At 39.1% G+C, this 21,526-nt stretch overlaps 2 protein-coding genes and 3 gene segments (V, D, J or C); 1 reads left to right on the top strand and 4 right to left on the bottom strand.

The window, feature by feature from the left end:
• Positions 1–13,559, bottom strand: part of LOC121913164 (carcinoembryonic antigen-related cell adhesion molecule 1-like) — a 35,469-nt gene extending 21,910 nt beyond the window's left edge. Inside the window, exons 1-5 of the mRNA XM_042435844.1 lie at positions 13,427–13,559; positions 12,767–13,096; positions 6,707–6,867; positions 5,870–5,996; positions 3,479–3,757 (exon numbers count right to left, since the gene is read on the bottom strand). Coding sequence (XP_042291778.1) covers positions 3,479–3,757; positions 5,870–5,996; positions 6,707–6,867; positions 12,767–13,096; positions 13,427–13,475 — 946 coding nt within the window. The 5' untranslated portion in view covers positions 13,476–13,559. The remainder of the gene's footprint in view (positions 1–3,478; positions 3,758–5,869; positions 5,997–6,706; positions 6,868–12,766; positions 13,097–13,426) is intronic.
• The window catches only part of LOC121913208, an 899,212-nt gene that overhangs the window by 830,091 nt on the left and 47,595 nt on the right, over positions 1–21,526 (bottom strand).
• The window catches only part of LOC121913212, a 747,540-nt gene that overhangs the window by 689,022 nt on the left and 36,992 nt on the right, over positions 1–21,526 (top strand).
• LOC121913210 overlaps positions 1–21,526 on the bottom strand; it is a 756,822-nt gene that overhangs the window by 701,780 nt on the left and 33,516 nt on the right.
• LOC121913193 (zinc finger protein 13-like) lies at positions 17,653–21,510 on the bottom strand. The gene is made up of 2 exons (XM_042435894.1): positions 19,593–21,510; positions 17,653–19,102 (listed from the first exon to the last, which is right to left on the bottom strand). The coding sequence occupies exons 1-2, from the start codon at positions 19,768–19,770 to the stop codon at positions 18,201–18,203; spliced, it is 1,080 nt and encodes a 359-aa protein (XP_042291828.1). The 5' UTR covers positions 19,771–21,510; the 3' UTR covers positions 17,653–18,200.

Here is a 21,526-nt window from a genome sequence, read left to right as displayed (position 1 = left end):
GGAGAAATCTGGTGACCAACAGTTAAACTTTAGAGATTTTTCATGAGGTAGAAGGATCAGATATTTTAACAATTTTAACGAGGTAATTGAACTTTTTTTGTAGAAAACCTACATTAGACAAAAATTATCAGTATTTCTTTATAATTTAAAACATGTCTGAAGAGCTTTAAATACTTTCTGTTTAATCATTTTGATCTTATTTGACCTTTTTTGATTCCTACATTGATAACTTTTGATTCAATTTGATTACTTCAACATACTAAATTGTACTTGAGGACAATAATGAATTAAATAGTTCAGAAAGATGAAAGAAGTATGACGTTAAAGGCAGCGGGACAGTTTGAAGTCACGTTCAGACTGACATCAATATACATCGACATAATGGAAGATAATGGAAATGGCGGAAGATATTTAGTTTGTGGTTCTTAAAGATTTGAAAAAAAATCTATTTAAACAACACACTGAGGCATTTTCCATCATATTTACTAAAGAAATAGTTCCAGTGAAAACCTGATCACATTTAATCAAATCATCACAAACTAATTCAAACTAAACTAAATCTCATCTTTGCTGGTTCCACCATCAAAATTCAAAACACAGAAGTCGAGTCTGATATTATTTTCAAACAGTTAAACCGATATATCAGCCGATATTAGCTTATTGCAGACATTGATGTTTATGTTGACCGCTAAAAAAACTGCAGTTCAGAAATGCCAACAGAGGTTTGACTTCATTTGGAAACAGTGTTGTCATCAAAGTTTCTGCACCAGAGTTGATTTTTCAGCTGTTAAATGTCACGTGGTCTCAAGAAAAAAAAAAAAAAAAAAAATCTGTTTATGTTATAAAACGGCTGATTTATTGTTATCTGTTTGTTTGTTTTTTTTTATTGACGGATCCTTTAGTTCTGGGAGTAAAACTAGATGATGATAAATAAATCTTAAAGAGAAACTTAACACTGGTTATTATTCACACCAGACCAAACCTGAGTTTTACTGTTTTACACCATCATTTACGCTCTAGATGGTAGTTTAGAGCTGCTACTGTTTAAGATTTTGACATGAATAGATAGGTGATAATCAAGTGATGTCTGGGAACAACTCATTGATCAACAAGATGCCAACTGTGCGTCTTTCCTGCCTTTGACCCCTGCTGAATTAGACCTTTTTGATCCTGTCTGAATGCAGCGCCCCACCCACCCTCCCTACCTTTTGGTTACCAATTGTTTGATCTAACGGTGTAAAGTGTTTCCATCCCTTCTGCTCTGGGTCAGTCTACTGTATCAGACCATGCTGACTGTCTGTCTGAATGCTATTAAATCACTTCCACCACAGCAAACAAGAACTTCAACAATCTTAAAGATTTATGCCTGAAGTATTAGTAGTAGGCTAGTTGAACTGACGTTAACAGTGTACAGATCATTTACTTACTCAAAAAAAAATGGATTTAGTGTTAAATTTATAGTTCTTGTTTTCAGGTTTGTGTGAAGTTAACGGTTAAGTAAATAAAACATGCTGATACTGATAGTAAATGTAATGTTGGTGACATCACACTGAAAACAAACTGTGTTGTTTCAATGTTCCAAACGCCCTGAGTCATCAAATTAAAACAATCATTCAAATTCCCTCCCTCCCCTTTCCCTCCACTATCATCCACAACACAGAAACTCTTCAGGGCGTAATGTAAGACCATCCTCCAACCCAGCAGGTTTTACACACACACAAACCAACTTTAAAACAAACATCCTCCAAAGAAGAAACATTCCTCGGCAGTAATTACAGACACCACAGGACATGAACTTCTTGCCGTGCATTTCACGTTTCAACACCTCACAGGTATAAACGGATGTGTCTGCTACAGCATGTATGTGCTGCGTTGTGTCGCGAGCAGCTAGTGAGACGAATGTGAGTCTCATGCCTCCGAGGTTCATCACCAGAAACAGGTTTCGGTCTGCGTTCCTTTCAGCTGAAGCTCCAGAGAACTTCTGCCTTCATTCAGACCAACCAGATTATTCTGTTTTTATTTCTGAAACTGTCATAACATCCCGTAAAGGATCAAACGGATCAAAGATAATCAATTTCTTAAAAATATTCTTTACTCAATCAACTAATCTTTTCAGTAGAGAATTTGAAATGCAGGTGATTGATGTAAGAAATGTTTTTGTTTTCCTCGGCAACTCTTTCAGCTGCTTCAGACGTTTCTGCCAAAGTCAAACCTGAATTTCCAGATTCTGTTCCAGAAGCAGGAAAACCTCATTAAAAATCTCATTAACATGTAACTGATCAGTAAAAATGCAGCTGTGGATCAGAAGCCTTTAACGAACATCATTTCCCATAAGCCCTAGAGGTTTATGGGCTTGAGACGAGTCCATGAGTGAATGGAGGGATGGCGGCGAGTTCAGACAAGTCTGTAATAACAGCAGGACAGATCACAGCTGCTAACAGCAACCATGATGCAGGAGGAGGTCTAAACGCTGCCTTTCAATGGAAACTGTACGAAAATGTATTTTAACTTAAAATCACAGCGGTGTAATTTTCTGACAACAGCTGCTGTAACGGAGCACCGTAACTGTTAAAAGTCAGTTACGGTGTGATTTCTTGTATCTCATCACAGTTTTGCAGCTTCAGCAGTTGGTTTTAAAACCACAAGAATTACAGTTTGTATAAAAACTTGAGTAGTTGGATTCTACGTCTTTAACACGCTGCAGAGTTCAAAAGGTTGCAAACAGTCAGGATAACTGATATGACAACATATTGAAAATTCAACCATGCCCGCCTCTATACTTTACAAAATAATAATAATACTCTTTAAAAAAAAAGATTGAATGCAAGGAAATAATCATTCAATGAGAAGAAAGTGAAGAAGTCATGTTTTATAAGCGGTAAGTAGTGAGTATTTTTTTCTGTTTAGAGAAGTTTAAGTACAGTTTATGTTCAACTTTATGCTTTTAAACGTGTTTTCAGTAGATGATAAAACAATCTCAACTCAACGTCCACTCACTCGCTGTTTTTCCGGAGCTTTCAGAGCTTTCACACTTTGTCAACTGCGGTAAGTCAAGAATGAACGGTCAACACGAGGAGTGATGGAAACTTCCATGACAACTGACCAAACAAGTGGTCGAAAAGCAAGTGGACGTTGAGAGGAGATTGTTTTGTCAGCTGCTGTTTCCAGGGCCAAGAATCAACTGTCAAGTTATTAAGTAGGGTTTTTGATTTTTTTGGAAAGTTTTAAAACTTTAAAACAAGATTTCCAACCTGTTGGCACCAAAACTTGATGTAAAGAATTTAAATTTTCTTTATTCAAGAACTGATTTCAGCTGCCAGACACTGCAGGAACAAGTTATATCAATATTACAGTTCTTAGATTTATATTATATATAGATATTTGCAGGATTAAAAACCCCAAAGTAGTGACAGAGTTTGAATTCAATGAAGAAGAAGGTTAACAACCTGTCAGCTGACAGCTCGGTCAGATCACTCACCCATGGCGACGAAGGAAACGCCAGTCGAGGGGACGGTGCGCCCGGTCTTGGCATTTTTGGCACCGCATGAGTACTCCGCCATTTCCCTCGCTAATCCGAGCTTCTCGATAGTTTCCAGACGTAGGACGGGACCCTCGTTCTCCAACATGGTCTGGTTGCGGTACCAGACGAAGGTGGCGGGCGGGTCGGAGCTGGCTGAGCAGGACAGGCTGAAGTTGGAGCCGACTTTGATGTACTGGGAAGGGTTTGAAGGAGTGACTTTGACTTCATCTGGTCCGTCTGAGGGTCAACAACACATGGAGAGAGGTTAGTTCAGCTTCTGTGCAAAATGTATTTAAAAGTTTATCTGAAGCTAATATGAAGCTTCAGCATCCAAATGAGTCAAATCAAGTAGATATCTTTTAACGTTACAGTCTTTTTAGTGCCAAAGTCCCTCTTTTTGTTACTATACTTCCACCTGCAGCTCAACAGGGAAACACTGTCCGAGGAACCACAAAGAGGGAATTTGATGCTAAAAAGACTGTAAATGTGTCAGATATCCACTTGATATGACTAACTCAGACTGCTGAAGCTGAATAGAAGCTTCACAGAGACTTTTAAATGACTGTGTGGACACACTGTAGATTTCAGCCTCCATCACTTCCATTGAAAACACATTTGAAGGATCTTTGAATATCCAGTATGAACAGGAGGAATGATTACAGCGAGGAAAACCTCTTTCACTGTTCATATGGACACCTGACTGCTGGTTTAACACACTTGAAAAATTGTGAACCCGTCCTTTAAGGTCAGAGGACTGTTCAGCCTTTCTAGCTGCTGATTATTTTACTGATGTTGCTGACATGACTTTAGATGGTGTTTTTATTTCTTTATTTAACTGAGAGACAGTTTCAACTCCTAACACACCTGTCGCAGCCGCTCACTGGATTATAAAAGTAGTTAAATTTTTACCAACTTCGCCATACAGTGGGAGTAAATGAAACCCTCCTGCTATGATTAATTAAAAGGGTTAGTCAGCGGTCCGAGCGGTTTCTCTGCCTTTCAGGTTAGTCATGAGGAAGGAGTGGAAGTGCAGGCCGCTGTGTACACAGTCTGGTTCAGTCAGGGAGTCGACCTGCAAACACACACCTCAACTAACCGTCACACGGTTGCAACACTGCTGCCATTTATATCTGAGCGTCCCAGGAGTCAGATCATCGTCATAATTACGGATATAAAAAAAGTTAGCGCATCATCATAAAAGGCCATGTGAAACAGAGGAAGAAACAATCTATAATAAATGACCTGTTGGGGTGTGAAAGAATGGAAGCCGATGACTCACGTCTGACCTTCTTTGTGACTAGTGGGTGTGGAGCTTGTTCTGAGAAATGCGGCAAACAATGCGAGATTAAGTCCTTGTAAAGTAAACAAAAGGATGTGGGCACTTCTAACTGTCAAACTGGCACAAAGGCGGATTCAGCAGTGTGAAGTCTCATTGGTAAGCACGAGAGTCCGCAGCAGAAGAGCTAAAAATGTTAAGTTTGTCCTGATGGCGCTAGAGGAAAGGAAACAAGGTTAATTAACACGTTCATCCTCTGGGGAGCAGCAACAATTTCACAACAATCAATTAACTAAATTTTGATTTCTCAAGAAAAAACAATAAAAAGTCATTCAGGGTAACAAACACCTGCAGCGTACGATGGAGGTCGACATCCTCGTATTTTAAACTGGATCTCTGCTAATCTGACAGATGGAAACAAGCTAACAGCAACATGTCGGCCTGTTTGGGAACCGATGTGACGACAGAAATGAATCAGATGATCTGTTGTAATGTCAGCTACAGGTAGCCGCTGCTGCAAATAGTCTCCATTAAAGGTCATGTGGATCAGCTGTTAGCAGCTCCTGTTTGCAGTGTAACATGATGTACAGACGACTATCCCTGGATCACTGTGATACTTTTTTCTCTGGTTTCTAAGTGTATTTATGGAGGTTTATTGGCGACGGACATCAGATATAATGATCCTCAGGAAGTGAATGTTATTAATATGTGTTTCATGTCTGTGCGTTCAGATTTGACTGAGTTATGACGTTGAGAAGGACGATTTTTGATGCAGTGTCTTTGCCTCACCTTTAACTCTCAGGCTTTTGTCTTGTTGAATGTATTTCTATCTCAAAGGTCGCTGATGAGTCAAACAGTGTGGGTGTAATAACATCAGCTGTGATGTCATATAATCACCGTGTAGGAAGAGGTAACTAACAGTCAAATTAAGCAGTAGTTAAAAACAGTTTATAGGTGTTCCGGTGAAACAGGTGGCTGCTAATCGCTGCTAATGCTAACTAGCTGGTTCTTCTTCTCTTTCACCCCAAATTTGTCACTTCCTGTGTGGGCGGCGGTGCAGGCGCAATACTCACAGAAGACGGTGAGGTTGAAGGCGGCGCTCTTCTCCGTCTCCAGTTTGTTGGCAGCTGTACAGTAGATGGGACCAACCAGGTCTGACCTGAGGACATCTGTGATGGTCAACGTGCTGGATGTTTCCCCCTGTGATTCAATCCAAAGAAGAAATTACATCACTTATACACAAATTAATGAATAGAGTGAGAAAGTACAAACTAAATCTTTACACATTGTTTGTATCAGTGTTTGCTAGCTTCTTCTTCCTTCTCCCTGTCTTTCAGTGAAATAATAGAAATACAGTAAAATTGTCAGAAAAACGTGCTCCACACTGCCACTAGTGGTCAGAAATAACTGTGATTCAATTCAGTGCTTTAACAGTTTGTGTTCCTAAACTTAACTTGAATGTGAATATGGATAAATAAATGAAAATCTCTATTACACGTCATGAAATTTGATATTGATTCAACTCATTTGAATGAATTAAAAGAAAAAAATAAGAGCTAAATGAACAAATTAATGAACTCAGGCTGCAACTAAGAATTATTGTCATTATCAATGAAATCTGGTGATTATTAAGAATTTGGTCTATAAAACATCTGAAAAATACAAAGATTTTTAATTTTACTCTCACATTAAAGTAAGAACAGCAGCAAATATTCACAAATGACTGGAAGGCTGGAACATGAATGATAAGCGATTATCAAAGTAGTTGCCGATTATTTTTCTGTCAGTGAACTAATAGAACTAATAACTGACTAACTAAAGAGAAAATGTGGTTAAATCTAAATCTACTTCAGTCATTTCCCCAGGCAAAAAAAAACAAAAAAAACTTTAAGAAAAACGTATCAACAAACATCTTTTATCGTGATTCGTGTGTCGGCCACGATGGGTGCGGTCTTGTTTAACCAGCCGAACTTGAGGAAGGAGCCTTTAGCGGCGCAGGTGAGGATCACGGTGCTGTTGTGCTCGATGGCTTCAGGCATGTTGGATGTGATGGTCGCTTTGGATACCGGCTCTGCGGGGAAACACAAGGAGGGCGTTTTGCATGAGGAACAAATGAAGAGACAGTCAAATTAATAGAATCAAATGTGGGAGAACCAGAGGAGAGGAAGGGATCGATAAATAAATGCATAAAAATATCTCGGACTACTTTAAAGTCTCAACTGGGCCTTTATTTCTAATTTATCCTGTTCCATAAGTATATTTTATAATACTTTAACAAGACACTGAGCTGCTTCTGTTTAAACTGCTTCCAAGTGATACAAACACTGCTGTTCTAATGTTCTATCTCACAACTTTAATAGTAGTTGGTTCAACTTTGCAGTTTTTTTGATCTCTGTCAAGTTACTATCAATGAAACTCAACACGTCCTGTACATACGTTTCATCTTCAAAGCCGTTAGAAAACAGTGGAGCAAGATACAAATACTCAGATGTAAAAATGTGAGGGAATTTAATATCAGATGACGATGCTGCCTGATGAAGAGCGCCAAGCTTGAAACATGTTATAATCCAGAGTAGCTGCTGATCTCATTTAATGCCATTTAGTGTCTGTAATCATGCACATACTGAGCATATTAAATTCATATTAAAGCCTCCAGCACTTCAAAGTGTAAAATCCCTGAGAAACATTTGCAGGAAGTGTTGAGTTTTTGGTGACAGTAGCTTCACACTGATTGAAAAAACAGCACAGTAGAAGTGGCCAAAATTAACTAAATATTTAATTCCACCTGGTCTTTATTAACAACCAGCCTTTATTTGTTTTTGACAACGAGACACGATAGAACTTAAAAGTGGTATGAATTGGTTCACGTTCTCAAAGACACTCCTGGTTCTCCTGGTTGAAACATCAGTACAAAAATCAACAGCTGTGTTAGAAAATTTCTGGTTCCTTGATAAAAAGTCAAAAAGGTACAAGCCTGTGGACATAACAACACAAGGAGAGAATTCAACTATGACTCCCAAGATGCATTTCAGTAAGATACGTCCAATTACAGAGCTTAAAATTTAGTTAAGTGCATCTTTATCAACAGACAGAATACATTTATATTAGCTTGAATGAGTTCACTTCCAACTTCTGGCTTTATTTTGGATGAATTCATAAATTATGGTGCAAAACTTTGTTCCCAACTGCAACAATAAAGCATTTTCAATTCACTACAGCTCTTCTCCGTAGCAGCTGAGGCTCATGGGAATTGTAGTGTATAGAGACATCCACCAAACCTGATTTCTCAGAAACACAGTTGAAATATTTCAAACTGGTGGTCGTGACATCAACCTACAGTGCTGTTAAATTATCCAGGAGACGAACGCTGACGATAATAATTAAAAGAAATATCTGAAATTGAGAATTCAGGGGGAGGAATAACACTTCAAAACCAGCAGCAACTCACACTTGACAACTCTATCATTTGAGACATTATTTGAATTCCAACTTTTACAGCAAACAGGAAAAGAATGAAGATACAGTAAAGATGTTTTTTTCCGACACCAAAACCTAAAACTTTAAGGTTGGTGATTACGCGTTTTCTTGATTTTGTGCAAAAGTTCCTCCATTTTGTCCACATTTGTCCAGTATATATATAAAAAAAGAAACCAAACAATAAAACTAAATGGATCCAGAAACACAACTAAACTCCCAACTAAACCGCAAAATATGCTACCGCAGTTATGCAGATGATACACAAATTTACATAACCGTATCACCAGGGGACTACGGTCCAATACGAGTCCTCACTAAGACCAAGAAAGTCTTAGTGAGGACTAGTGGCTTCCTGTCTGTCAAAGAATTGACTTTAAGATATTGCTGTTGGTTTATAAAGCACTAAATGGTTTCTGATCTGCTGCTACGTTATGAACCATCCAGACCTCTCAGGCGGTCTGGATCAGGTCTGCTTTCTGTCCCCTAAGTCAAAACTAAACATGGAGAGGCAGCTTTCAGTTTTTATGCTCCACATATCTGGAACAAACTCTCATAAAACTGCAGGTCTGATGCAACTCTCAGTTCTTTAAATCACAACTGAAGATATAGATATATAATATTTTACACTGCACTGTTACTTTTATTCTCCTGTTTTATCTGTCTTATTCCCTTTTTAGCTTCTTTTTATGTCCAACTTTAACACTTTTTAATTGTTTTTATATGTCTTTTTACTTGTGTTGCTTTTATATTCTGTTTTAATGCCTTTTATGTTCTATGTAAAATGAAATGTGCTATACAAATAAACTTGCCTTGCCTAATTTCACATTTGAGTGTGTTTTTTTTTACAGTGGATTTTTCTTCTGTGATTAAAGCAACCAGCAGTTTTGTTGATGAAATCCTTCCACACTTCCACACAGGAGCAGTGAACGGCAGCATTTATTAAACACGAGGGCGTAAAAATTAACAACCTGCTCAACCGAAGCCGGTTTCTCTTCAGTCAAGCAATAACTGTGCTCTGAAATCACCATTTGCATGGCGCGAATGAAGACGCTGTGAAATCACAGCAACTAGACCTGCTGGACTCGTTCTCAATAATCCTAAATGCACAGGCTGCTTATTGATGATTAGGCAACAGCAGCAGGTGTGATGGTGCAACGTGAGGGAGTGGTAACAAGTTCTGACGGCGGGGCAACAACTGAGGCCTCTAAGAGTTGATTGAGTAACTTAAAACAATGGTTTCTCTGGAGATTTTGGGATCATTTTTCCTTCTTTGTAAACCAAGTTACCTCAAGGATATAAAAGATCTGCTCCTGCCAAAGGAAGACACTAAAGAAACAAACAAACTGAGACACTGGGGATTTTATTTTTTAAGTATTTGCCAATTTGTGGTTTAACTGGGCGACCCAAGGGTGGAAATGAGCGTAACTGCATGAATGACAGTCACAAGGAATGCTGGGAGACTTTATGCTCCATTGCCAACCGTCCTTTGATAAATAAAGATTAAAAAACTGACATGCAAAGATAAGTCAGCGTGATGCAGATGACTGGAGACGTTTACATAATCTAAGATAACTGTAGAGTCAGCTGTTTCCTGAACAGAGTAAACGCTGTGACAGTTAGTTACTTCGTTTATTAGTCAAACTTATCCTAAAAATAAAAAAATGTATATCATGAAAACTTATCAATCTGGAACTATTTTGATAATCTATAAATATGCATACAATAATAAACTTAATATCTTTGACAATTTTTCACTATTTTCTGACATTTCACAGCTAAAACAATAAATTGATACTTGAGAAAATAATCATCACATTATCCAATTATCAAAACAATCGTTTAAAGCTGAGCCATAATAAGATGTGCTGGTATTAATACTGTGATTTTGGTTGTAATAGTTAAAAGTATCTAAATGTTTAACTTTTCAAGGCGACTGAAATAAGAAAAAAACAAAAATTAACTGCATGAAAAAATACTGTGACTCAGATCAGTATGATGGTTTATGTAAAAAAACATCTGAAGACATTTTGTGACATGTTCCTTTATCAACACACACCACTCTGCTGCCAGAAAGATTCACTAGAGCACCAAATTTGGATTCATCCGCCACTGAAAACAGTCCCCAAATAAATGTCTTATTTCCACCTGTTTGTTTGGTAAAAACTGGGTCAGTTTAACAGCCTATTTTAAGGCCTTGAGGAGATCAATATCATTTCGTATCAGATCAGTGTTTTAACACTCGTTCAGTGCTTGTGCATGTGGGACTTTCTAAAACAAGAAGCAGAACTCTGATAACGTTTTCTGATGAAGCTGATGTGAAACTGCCAGTGGATTCACCGTGAGGATCTGCGGAGCGACGCTCCTTCATTAAGACTTCAACAGCTAAATACGTTTATAGATCTATCAGTGATGCAGCCTGAGAGAGAACTTCTTCCTCTTGTAAAAGGAGCATTAATGTAAAAGTCTTGAATGAGAGAAAGTCGTCACTGCAGCAGAAAGATGAAGCCAGAAATGTTACATATTCCTTGTAAGGAAAGGCTGCAGAACGGGTTCATTCTGGGTCATCGACAGATCTCCAGTAAATATGAAATGATTTGAATATTAGTTAAATTATAACATTAGTGCATCACACTGACAACATACAGAGTTGAGTTTGCAAATTTTTAAAGTTGTTACAGCTGATATGTTTGCAAACTGTTTGCAAACTCTGGTTTGCTCTCCGCCAACTCCTGAGAGGAATATCTGGAATCTGAGCTTCTAAATGTTCCACTTTCTTCACCAGTTGGTCTCTAACTGTGTGTCTGCGCTTTGCTGCTCGGCAGGTCGTGTACAGTGGGTTTATAACAGACAGGAAATGTGACGCAAAACCAAAAGTGAGAGCGGCTGAGAGGCGTAAAAGCTCTGCAGAGCTGCAGAGATGGTGATAACTCTCTGTGTGTCATCACTACAAGCAATAATTTCTCATTAAATGTTGTCATTCAGGGCTGCAGCTAACAGTTATTCTAATTATTGATTAACTGACTCGTTGATTAGTCCATAAAATGGTGAAAGACGTCAATCACTGGTCTTGTTTTGTCCACAACCCAGAGATATTCAGTTTACTAACCAGAAAATATTCACATTTTCCCTTAAAAAAGATCATGAAAATAGAAAAACTCGACTAATCGTTGAAGCTCTTTGGTCATTTAATTCTTTAATATGAAAGAAAAATGATTAGTGGAGAATTACAGTTTTTATGTGCAGTTTTTACTAGAAAATATAAAATTTTGCAGGATTTTAGCATGAATGACTATAAAATGGCAAAATCTAACCACCAGAGGTCAGCAGGTCACACACAGATAACACCTCCCTGCTATAATCCTGCATATACAGGATATTATGTGGTCTTTTCACTCAGTTATTATCTTTGCATCTGTAAACAAAAAACTCTGGATTTGCTGTGTTGCTTTGCCAGCACTAATATTTACTGTTCTACATGTGTGTGTGTTTTAAAGCTTTGAAGCAGCATTAATGTGAGGGTTGTAAAAGTGAGGTCACAGCACACACACACACACAGAGAGAGAGAGAGAGAACCAAACACTCCTAAATGAACCTAAACACACACAAACACCATCCAAGTACAGTATGAGGAGCCACGCCCTGAAGCAGCACGAGGAGCCAAAAGTTTACTGTCTTTTACGTCTTTGATATGTTGTTTTCCTAAAAAATCACACTATAAAGTTAATTTGAATCACTTCTCTAACGGGAACAAGTTATTTATTAAAAATCAAGAAATTAAATCCTGGAGGAATTACCCACTTAAGGCACTACTGTGAAATTTTACTAGAACAGTCAGTTGTCGTAACACACTATAATTTAGAAGAAAAAAAAACTCGTATGCTTAACAGTTGCTTGAATTATTGAAGCAACAAATTGGAAAAAGGAGTATCACTTTCCCTCCGCCACGGAATATAGTCCGCCAGAGTGGTTGCTAAACTACAATTTAACTGCATATTGAAGAGTTTCAGGCAGCGCAGTGATCTCTGCACTACGCCCATAACAGGTGTGGCTCGAAGCTTCAGGCTTCACCAAACCGCGTTAGAAAAACTAGCAATTGTACTTAAAATTGATTAAATGAGACGCTGTAAACCAAAAACACAACGTCAATTACTTTATTCTGGATCTACAGGAGCCGTTTATTGATTCGGCATAAATATAGTCCGAGAAGCATCTTACTTTAATGGAGTGTCAACTTAAAAATGACCTAAACCTGTAAGACAGGACCGGTAGACCGAACAACACTTTAATATATGTGTATTTAAAGTGGTGCTTCATAGAAACGTTGCAAACATGTAAGTATAGCAATAAAACGATTTTCTGAACCGTTATGAGACACTGTTCAATTCGGCATAGTTGTAATCCAATGCAGGAATTATTTTTTGGGGGGGGGGATCTATTAAAATAGTCAATGGAAAGCAAAAAATGAGGTGTTGTAACAGGTGGAGGTGACTCACCCAGGACTCGGAGCTTGATCTCTGCGGTTTTAGAGGAGCCATCAGGGGATACGATGGTAATGCTGTAATCCCCGTTGTCCTCCGACTTCAGGGAGCTCAGGAACAAGTTGCCGTTGGTCCTGTTTATGGACACTCTTCCCTCGTAAGGTGCCTTTACGTTCAGCCCATCTGGCTTCGCGGTAGCAATGTTAGTCTGCTCCTTCCCGTCGTTGAAATTCCAGATTATGAAGGCGTAAGCCGGTTTGTCAAGCAGGGTCGTTATAGTCACATTTTTCCCCAAAACTGCGTCCACCGGGCCGTCCGGCAGGATGTCCTGCGCCGCACAGCATCCTAAACGCAAAAAGGGGACAAAGTCAGGTTACCTGTGTTGCTTTAAGGGTCACCCTAAAACTCCGTAAAGGTTTCTAACAGGTCGAGAATTTGAGAAAAAGTAAAGTAGAAACATAAAGTCATAAAGTAGACTACAATCATTTTGCATTTGAGGAGAACTTTGGTCATTTTATAATATTTCAGCATGGATTCAAATAGTCTGCGTTACATTTCCTGGCACACACGCAGCAAAAAGCATCAATATAAAAAAAGAAAGAAAGAATATAAATCGCAGTTTATTCTGCAGATAAATGATACTCTGAGTCAAGTAGCCTTTTTATTTGTTCTTACCGATGAAAGAGAGCAAAAACAGAAGCGATTTGTAGGCGAACAGATCCATCCCGGACGGTTCAAGTGTTCCCAGCAGAGGCACAGACGAAACTGCGGCGATAGACTACCTGCTGCTTTTAGAGGGACACACCCAGGCAAGGTGAACACACACACACACACACACACACACACACACACACACACACGCACACACACGCACACACAGTCACTAGTATGACGAAATGATGTGACCTGTTTTTTTTTTTTTTTTTTTTTTTGAATGAATCACTTGCATTCCTGTAGTTTATAATCTGTCAGTCACAAATTGAAACAAGCACGACCGATAAAAGATTGTTGAGGCTGATATTGACATTTGAGACAGTTTACAGTATAATAACACTTTCAGACAATAAAGCAAAGCAAACAAAGTGAGTGAGAACCTTTAACTTCCTGTCAGGGGTCATAAACTGAACTTTTAATACATTTTGAGGTCTTTTTCACATGAATAATCCATTGATATCCAATAATTATGCACAAAAGGCATCAAAACATTTCTTAGTGTCCGTAAATCAACCGATTACTAAAAATGTAACAAATGTTTTTACTTATTCAAGCTTTGGCATTATAAATGGATGGAAAAAGTCCTGATTTAATGAAGACATCAGGGATTTCTAAGAGGTTTATAGTGTCAGTATTAAGTTCTTTTGGTTATGAATGAAGTTCAATAAGACACTGCTGCCGCCCAGTGGACATCTGAGGAAGTGCTTTAATGTATTTGTGGTTTTTGAATTGCAGCACGAGCATCATTTTGAAAATTAAAAAAAATCCTATGTGAAGTATTTTCATATTTCAATGAAAGAATGGGGGAGGAGGGGTCAAAAAAAAAGATTCATATTTGACTATTTAGATTCGAGATTAGACAGTTCTGATCATAAAAACAAAATCAAATCTGCAATTTTAACAGAATTTTATAAGCCTGTTTTTGCAAAAGTGTCATTTTTTACAAAAAATCAGGTTGTCAATATTCTCCATCAGTCAGTTAAGCATCAGCATCCATAATCTTTGCATTTAGTGCATCTTTGTGCTTTTCAGTGCTTAATAAACATCATCATCATCATCAAAACACCAAATGAGAGAATATCTATTGGAAGGATAACGTTCATCCCTCTAGTAGAGTTCAGAGACTGTAGAATCAATGCCAAAGCTGAAGACACCATTCTTCCAATAGATATTCCCTCCCATGGGGGGGTGGTGGTGTGTCCTCCTCAAGCTCGGTTCCTCTACCAGAGGTCTGGGAGTTTGAGGGTTCTGCGCAGTATCTTAGCTGTTCCTAGGACTGCGCTCTTCTGAACAGAGACCTCAGATGTTGTACCTGGAATCTGCTGGAGCCACTCTCCCGGTTTGTGGGTCACAGCCCCCCAGTGCTCCCATTACCACTGGCACCACTGTTGCCTTCACTCCCCACATCTTTTCTAGCTCCTCTTTCAGCCCTTGGTATTTTTCGAGCTTCTTGTGTTCCCTCTTCTTGATGTTGCTGTTGCTTGGGATTGCTACGTCTATCACCACTGCCTTCTTCTGTTGTTTGTCGATCAACACGATGTCCGGTTGGTTAGCCATCACCAGCTTGTCAGTCTGGATCTGGAAGTCCCACAGGATCTTGGCTTGGTCATTCTCAACCACCTTAGGAGGTGTCTTCTATTGTGACCTTGGGACCTCCAACCCATACTCAGTGCAGATGTTCCTGTACACTATGCCAGCCACTTGGTTATGGCGTTCCATGTACGCTGTTCCTGCCTGCATCATACACCCTGCTATTATGTGCTGAACTGTCTCAGGAGCATCTTTGCACAGCCTGCACCTGGGGTCCTGTCTGGTGTGGTAGATCCACGTCTCTCCACGTCTCTCTCTCTCTCTCTCTATACACACACACACACACATATATATAAAATTGATTTTAATAGTTTTTAATCAAACAAGACAGACATTTGCTGGAATCAGCTTCTCATATGAGATTATTTAATGTTTTTGTTGGTCATACATGATAGTAAACTGTATATATATATTTAGGTTTTGGAAGTCCTTCCTGCTGAACTGGTGATGTGATGGTGGTGTGAAAAAGTTGATGTCACTTCTGTGGGTGATGGATGGGAGTGTAGACTGTTCTCAGTCCAACAATTCATGGGTTTCTTAACATGACCATGAGCTTTCTCAAACCTTAAACACTATATAGACATAATATACATTTAAAATGTGTAAACACTGAATGTTCAAGAACATTCTTATTGAACAGGTTTCTTTAATAAAAAGTAATAAAATAAATATTTTTGCAAAACTGTCAAAACACACAACCAAAGTAAACCCTTTAATGATTCTGTATATAAAAAAAAAAAAAGCTCCAGGACAGTTTACACCTTCAGGTTTGTGCATGTACTCTGCCAGCAGAAAAAAAGAACAATAAAACCTCCACAAATGGTTAAAAAAAAAATTTTTTTTTACATAAAAACTGCATAACTTGCATGATGAAATATTCCCATAACAATAACCTGGCAGAGCTGTTGTATTGGATTGCATTACATTGCACAGGTGTTCCTAATAAAGTGGCTGATGAGTGTTATTTCCAGCAGAAACAACAGACTAGTTTCTGTTGGTCACATATGTGCAGCAAACAGGTAAGGCTTCATCATTTACCTCAACACTGCTCTTTCCCAACAATAAGTCCAAGGATCTAAAACAATTTTTTTTAAGTCCCTTTTTTACAACTTCCTGTCTGAGTTCCCATTGTGTTTGAACTGTGAAGATTTGGTAAATTATACCAAAAGGCAAGTTTTTTTTTTTTGCATGCAATGAGAAACCTTCCTGAAATACGGAGGATTTTAAATGCCTAAATTAAAACAAATCAAGCCATAAAATGAAGTGAAATACAATACACACTGATATGTGTTTGTATTTCCTTTTTGTGTATTAACTTACTGTCATAATTAAATGAAAACATGTTAAAAAGACAATTATTTATCTTTGTGTCTTTAAAAATGTCATTGTTTTTCATTGTGACATGATTTTTTTTCATGCCACATTAAAATCAAATCACAGCACAGAATAAATAAAGAGGTTTTATTACGTTTCAGTGTTGACCAGCAGAGGGAAGCATAGAGCTGCCAATAATAAATACAAAGCTGTCTTTAGTCTTGAGAGCTTTTTCTAATTCATGAATTAATGAAAAACAATTAATTCAGTTTTTAAAGACAAAGACATATCACAGTTTGTATTGTATGTCTTGTTTTAAATGAGGCATTTTAAATCTTCCATACAGGAATGGCACTGGACTAGTGGTCACACTTTGTCTTGCAACTCGAAGATCATCATGTGAAACACACTGGCCCAAAAAAAAAGCACGTTCCCCCGTACATGATCACTGGAAAAGGAGCAGCTGGTGAATAAATTTGATCCGTTTGGTTCAATAGCATTTGGAAAGTCTAGAGGAACTGTATGATTGAATTATTTGATCTCATTCACCGGTTCGGCTGGTAGACGCCAGTGTGTATGCAGAAGCATGAGGAAGCTGGGAGAAACACTGCAAAGACTTTTTCGGTGTTTGCGCTCAGTGAGCAACTTTCTTTGGAATGATTAGGGTGCCATCTTTGAATCTATGATATCCATAGCTTCATTGCATTGTTCCTGGAATTTCCTGCTCTACAAATGTGATGTTTTAATGGAGGTTTGATAAGAGGGGTCTACTTGAAATGTCACTAACATTTCAGGAAATTCTCCACCCTGGCAACCACTGCTTCCTTATGGCATGAATAAATGCTGTACACAATGGTCCTCATGCAAGAACATTTTCATATTCTTCCCCTGAAACTCTCTGACCTCTCTGTGAGGTCTGCTTATAGCCTGATGAATTTCACCTGTTCATGAGGAGCTGAATGTTCCTGAGATTTAATCGTTAGTATCACCTAACCCTAACCCAACCCAACCTTAACCCTAACCCAACCCAACCTTAACCCTAACCCTGACCCTAACCCAACCGTAACCCAACCCAACCCAACCCTAACCGTAACCCAACCCAACCTTAACCCTAACCCAACCCAACCCTAACCTTAACCCTAACCCTAACCCAACCCAACCCAACCTTAACCCTAACCGTAACCCTAACCCAACCCAACCTTAACCCTAACCCTAACCCAACCCAACCTTAACCCTAACCCTAACCCTAACCCTAACCCAACCCAACCCAACTCTAACCCAACCCTGACCCTGACCGTAACCCTAACGTCCATATAAGGGGACATGCGGGCAAGTTTCATTCACATATATGTCTTCTTACAACTGATTTCGGTATCATATTTAAACTCCAAATGAATTTAGATTACGATTTCAGGTCACACAAGTGTTTCTCCTCGTGAGAAGAACGTCAGACTGTCTGTTCACGCTTCATACGACACCTCTGAACTTGTAAATTTCATTTGTACCTCAGAGAAAATTCTACCAAAACTGATGAACACCACAAATTTTCTGAAATCCCTCGTACCCGCCTCTTAAGAATTTATCTGTTCGTACAAGTGCTTCTTGCATGAGGACCATTGTGTAGCAGCCCAGCTGTTTCACCAGCCCAATAACATTCAGCTTTAAAAACTCGACCCTGTAAATCTTAACTCTGGTTCTTCAAGTCAAAATGCAGGTTTTGAGCTCCTATAAAATGTTCCTGAAACGGCTCCAGAAGGTTTTCCTCCTGATTGACACGGTATTATTATGATGTCTCTCAAATTTCGTCTTATTTTACTGCTGCTCTCCATCTTCACCCACTGCTGTCAACAACACACTTATGGTTTTTGACCTGTGAATGCCAAGTGAATCTTTTGTCACATATCCGGCATTTAAACGGTTTCTCCTCAGTATGGAGGGCCATGTGTGTGTTCAAATTAGCCTTTTTTGAAAATCTTTTACTACAAACTGAGCAGCTGAAGGGTTTCTCCCCAGTATGGACTCTCATGTGATTCACCAACGTACAACGCAGACTAAAACTTGTGTTACAAACCGAGCAGGTGAACGGCTTCTCTCCTGTGTGAACTCTTAAATGCGTGGTCAAATTCGAGCGCTTTGTGAATTTTTTACCACAGAATGGGCAAGTAAATGTTTTTTCACCCGTATGACATTTCATGTGGATCTGTAGATGGTCCTTGCTGCCAAATCTTTTGCCACACCCTGAGCAGCTGCAAGATTTTTTGGCAGCATTATATCCCACATCGCTTACAGGGACTTGAGTGTTATTCAATGCATTTAAACTTGACTGAAGTTCCCTGGGTTGCTTCCACCCATCATTACTGTCTTCAGTCTCAGAGGAGTTTGAAGTCTTATTACTAGCTGGTTGTAAATGTCTATCTGGATCTAGGTTCCTGGCTGGTTCTGATCCTCCCCAGTCCTCTCTGTCAGCTTCTGTTTCCATCTGTTCAGTTTGTCTTTGATGAAGCTGTGAAGACTGAGGTTTCTCTCCATCACCTTCACTCTTCAAAGGGAAGGTGAACTCAGTGACATCAGCCTCCTTCAGCTGCTCTCTCTCTTGACTGGTCCGGAGTTCCTCCTGTTCCTCTTTAATGTGTGGGGAATCTGGGTCCTTCTGGTCCAGACTGGAGCTCCTCTCCTGCTGCTCAGGGGAAACCTCTTTAATCACCATGAGCTTCTTGACATTTGCGGAATACACTGAAATACACAAATACATATACAATAGTGTTGAAACCTTAGTCTGGTTGCACTGTTAAAGAATGTAAATCAATCAATCAACTATTTTCTCAATCAATCAATTAGTTGTTTGGTCTATAAAAAAATTGGTGAAACAGTGATCAATATTTTTCACCATTTTCTGACATTTTATAGATCAAACGACTAATTGATTAATCTAGAAAATTATTGAAAGATTCATCTATAATGAAAATAATTGTTAGTTGCAGCCCTAGTGATATTGATTTTGTGAGAATTGTGTATCAGTTTCTGCAAGAATGGCACCATGCGGTAACAACACTGTCGTCTCACCGCAGTGGCCGAGCAGAAACACTGAGGAAGAAAGGTTTCTGCAACTTAAGGGGAAGTGAAAACACCTTAACTGAGTCCCTGCTGTTCAGTCAGGTAGTTTAAAGACAAGGAGCAACCTTGTTAAATAGTGTTGAAAGAGTGAGCTGTCTCTTGTTATCACCTGCTTTGTCAGCCCGGATCTCCGGCTTCCCACCGTGACCGTCCTGCAGCAGTCTGCGCTGGCGGTCTATCTCCTCCTCGTACTCTGCTATCATCCTCTCAAACAGCACTAATATCTCCTCAGCAGCCGCAGTTAGTCGCCGGTTGACAAAAGCTCTCAGCATTTGGACTTTAGACATGTTCAAACAGTTACACTGACTTTTTTTCTGCAGACGAACACCGTCAAAAAATACAGTTTGGTCTCTGTGTTAACAGTCTGACTGAAGCGCCCTGTTGCTAAGGTTACATCCCCGTCCGTTTACTTCAAGCTAGGCGGCTAAGCTAACTTCATTACAGCTTTGTAGGCTATCGGTAGATGCTTCAATGGTAAAACACTCAGAGGAAGATGAACAGTACAAACTCCATTCAGACATGCATGCAGGGGCGCTGCCTGTTACATGTCAATTAAGTTTTAAAAAAGAAGAACCCAACTGAAGCTTCCTCAGCTAGACGCCATCTTCTTCTTCTTCTTCGGTTTTACGGTTGGCGAAAAAGCAAAAATGGCGCCTTACCGCCACCAACTGGTAAGGGGTGTGGGTAAATACGCTCATGATCAGGACAGGTTCATAATTTTTCCAGTGTGTCTTAAAACACTGTGGAGACAAAGAAGAAAGGCTGAGTGACGTCTTCTGAGACAAGAGAGAGAGAGAGAGACAAGAAACAAGAAGAGAAGTGATATGAAACTAAACTGGGTCACAACATTGATGAGGTTGTGAGAGTTTAAAGGACAGGTTCACAGTTTCTTAAGTGTGCTTTCCACTGCCCCCAAGTGGCCAAAAAATTCACCTTTTGAGGTTTAGAGTCATCATTACAAGAAAATATTTCTGAATGTATTTTTTGGTGAATTCGTTTTGCTTATATCACTGATCGCATTACCATAAAATAATGGTAGGACCTATATAGCTTGTAAGCTTATAAATATATTATTTTCTACAAGTTCAGCAGCTGTTGGCGGTTAAAACCAAATGTAGATCAAGAACTACTGAACTTAGACTTGTGGAACCAGAGCTGACATGGAGACTTGTGAGAAAGGTTTTTTATTGAGTCAGTCTTGCATCACGCACATGAGAAGGCACAGAGGAGAGAGACTATATAGTTGCTCAGTTTGTGGTAAACGTTTCTTTATGGACTGAAACTTAGTTAGTCACATGAAATGTTATTCAAACAATAAGCCGCACAGTTGTCCAGTTTGTAAAGTAAGTTATAAATGGAAAAAAGCTCTTGTGATGCACATGAGAACTCACACAGGAGAGAAAACATATATTTGCAGTGACTGTGGAAAAGCCTTTTGTTTTTGCGGACACAAATGAATCCATACTGGGATGAAACCATACACCTGCTCAATCTGTGATGCAGAGTTTTTTTGGTTGTCAGTTTTGGCCAAACACAGGAAAGTCCACACGGGAGAAACCATTCAGCTGCTGGGTTTGTAAAAGAAAATTCTCTCACTCTTTCCATATCGAAACCCACAAGTGTGCTGTTGAGAGGAGCAATAAATGAAGTGAGTATTGTAGACGTAATATTTAATTGTGGAGAACCAACCTGAATAACAGAGCTGCAATGATTAGTTTGATTAATCGATTAGTCAATCACCAGAAAATTAATCTAGAGGAATCGTTTTAGTCATTTTTTTAAACCAAGAATGCCAAAAATTCCCTCATTCCAGCTTCTCCGACGTGGGGATTTACTGCTTTATATCATTGTAAACTGAAATTGACTTTGGGTTTTGGACTGTCAGTTGGACAAAACAAGATATTTGATGACAGGGAAAATCTAATGGACAGTTTCTCTCTCAACCCAACCGGTCAGGGCAGATGGCCGCCCACCCAGAGCCGGGTTCTGCTCAAGGTTTCTTCCTGTCAAAGGGGCATTTTTCCTTGCAGCTGTTGCCAAGTG

The sequence above is a fragment of the Thunnus maccoyii genome, chromosome 15 (assembly GCF_910596095.1).
Source record: "Thunnus maccoyii chromosome 15, fThuMac1.1, whole genome shotgun sequence".
Classification (NCBI taxonomy): domain Eukaryota; kingdom Metazoa; phylum Chordata; class Actinopteri; order Scombriformes; family Scombridae; genus Thunnus; species Thunnus maccoyii.
The sequence above is the reverse complement of the archived record's forward strand: the minus strand, read 5'-3'. Positions and strand labels throughout refer to the sequence as shown.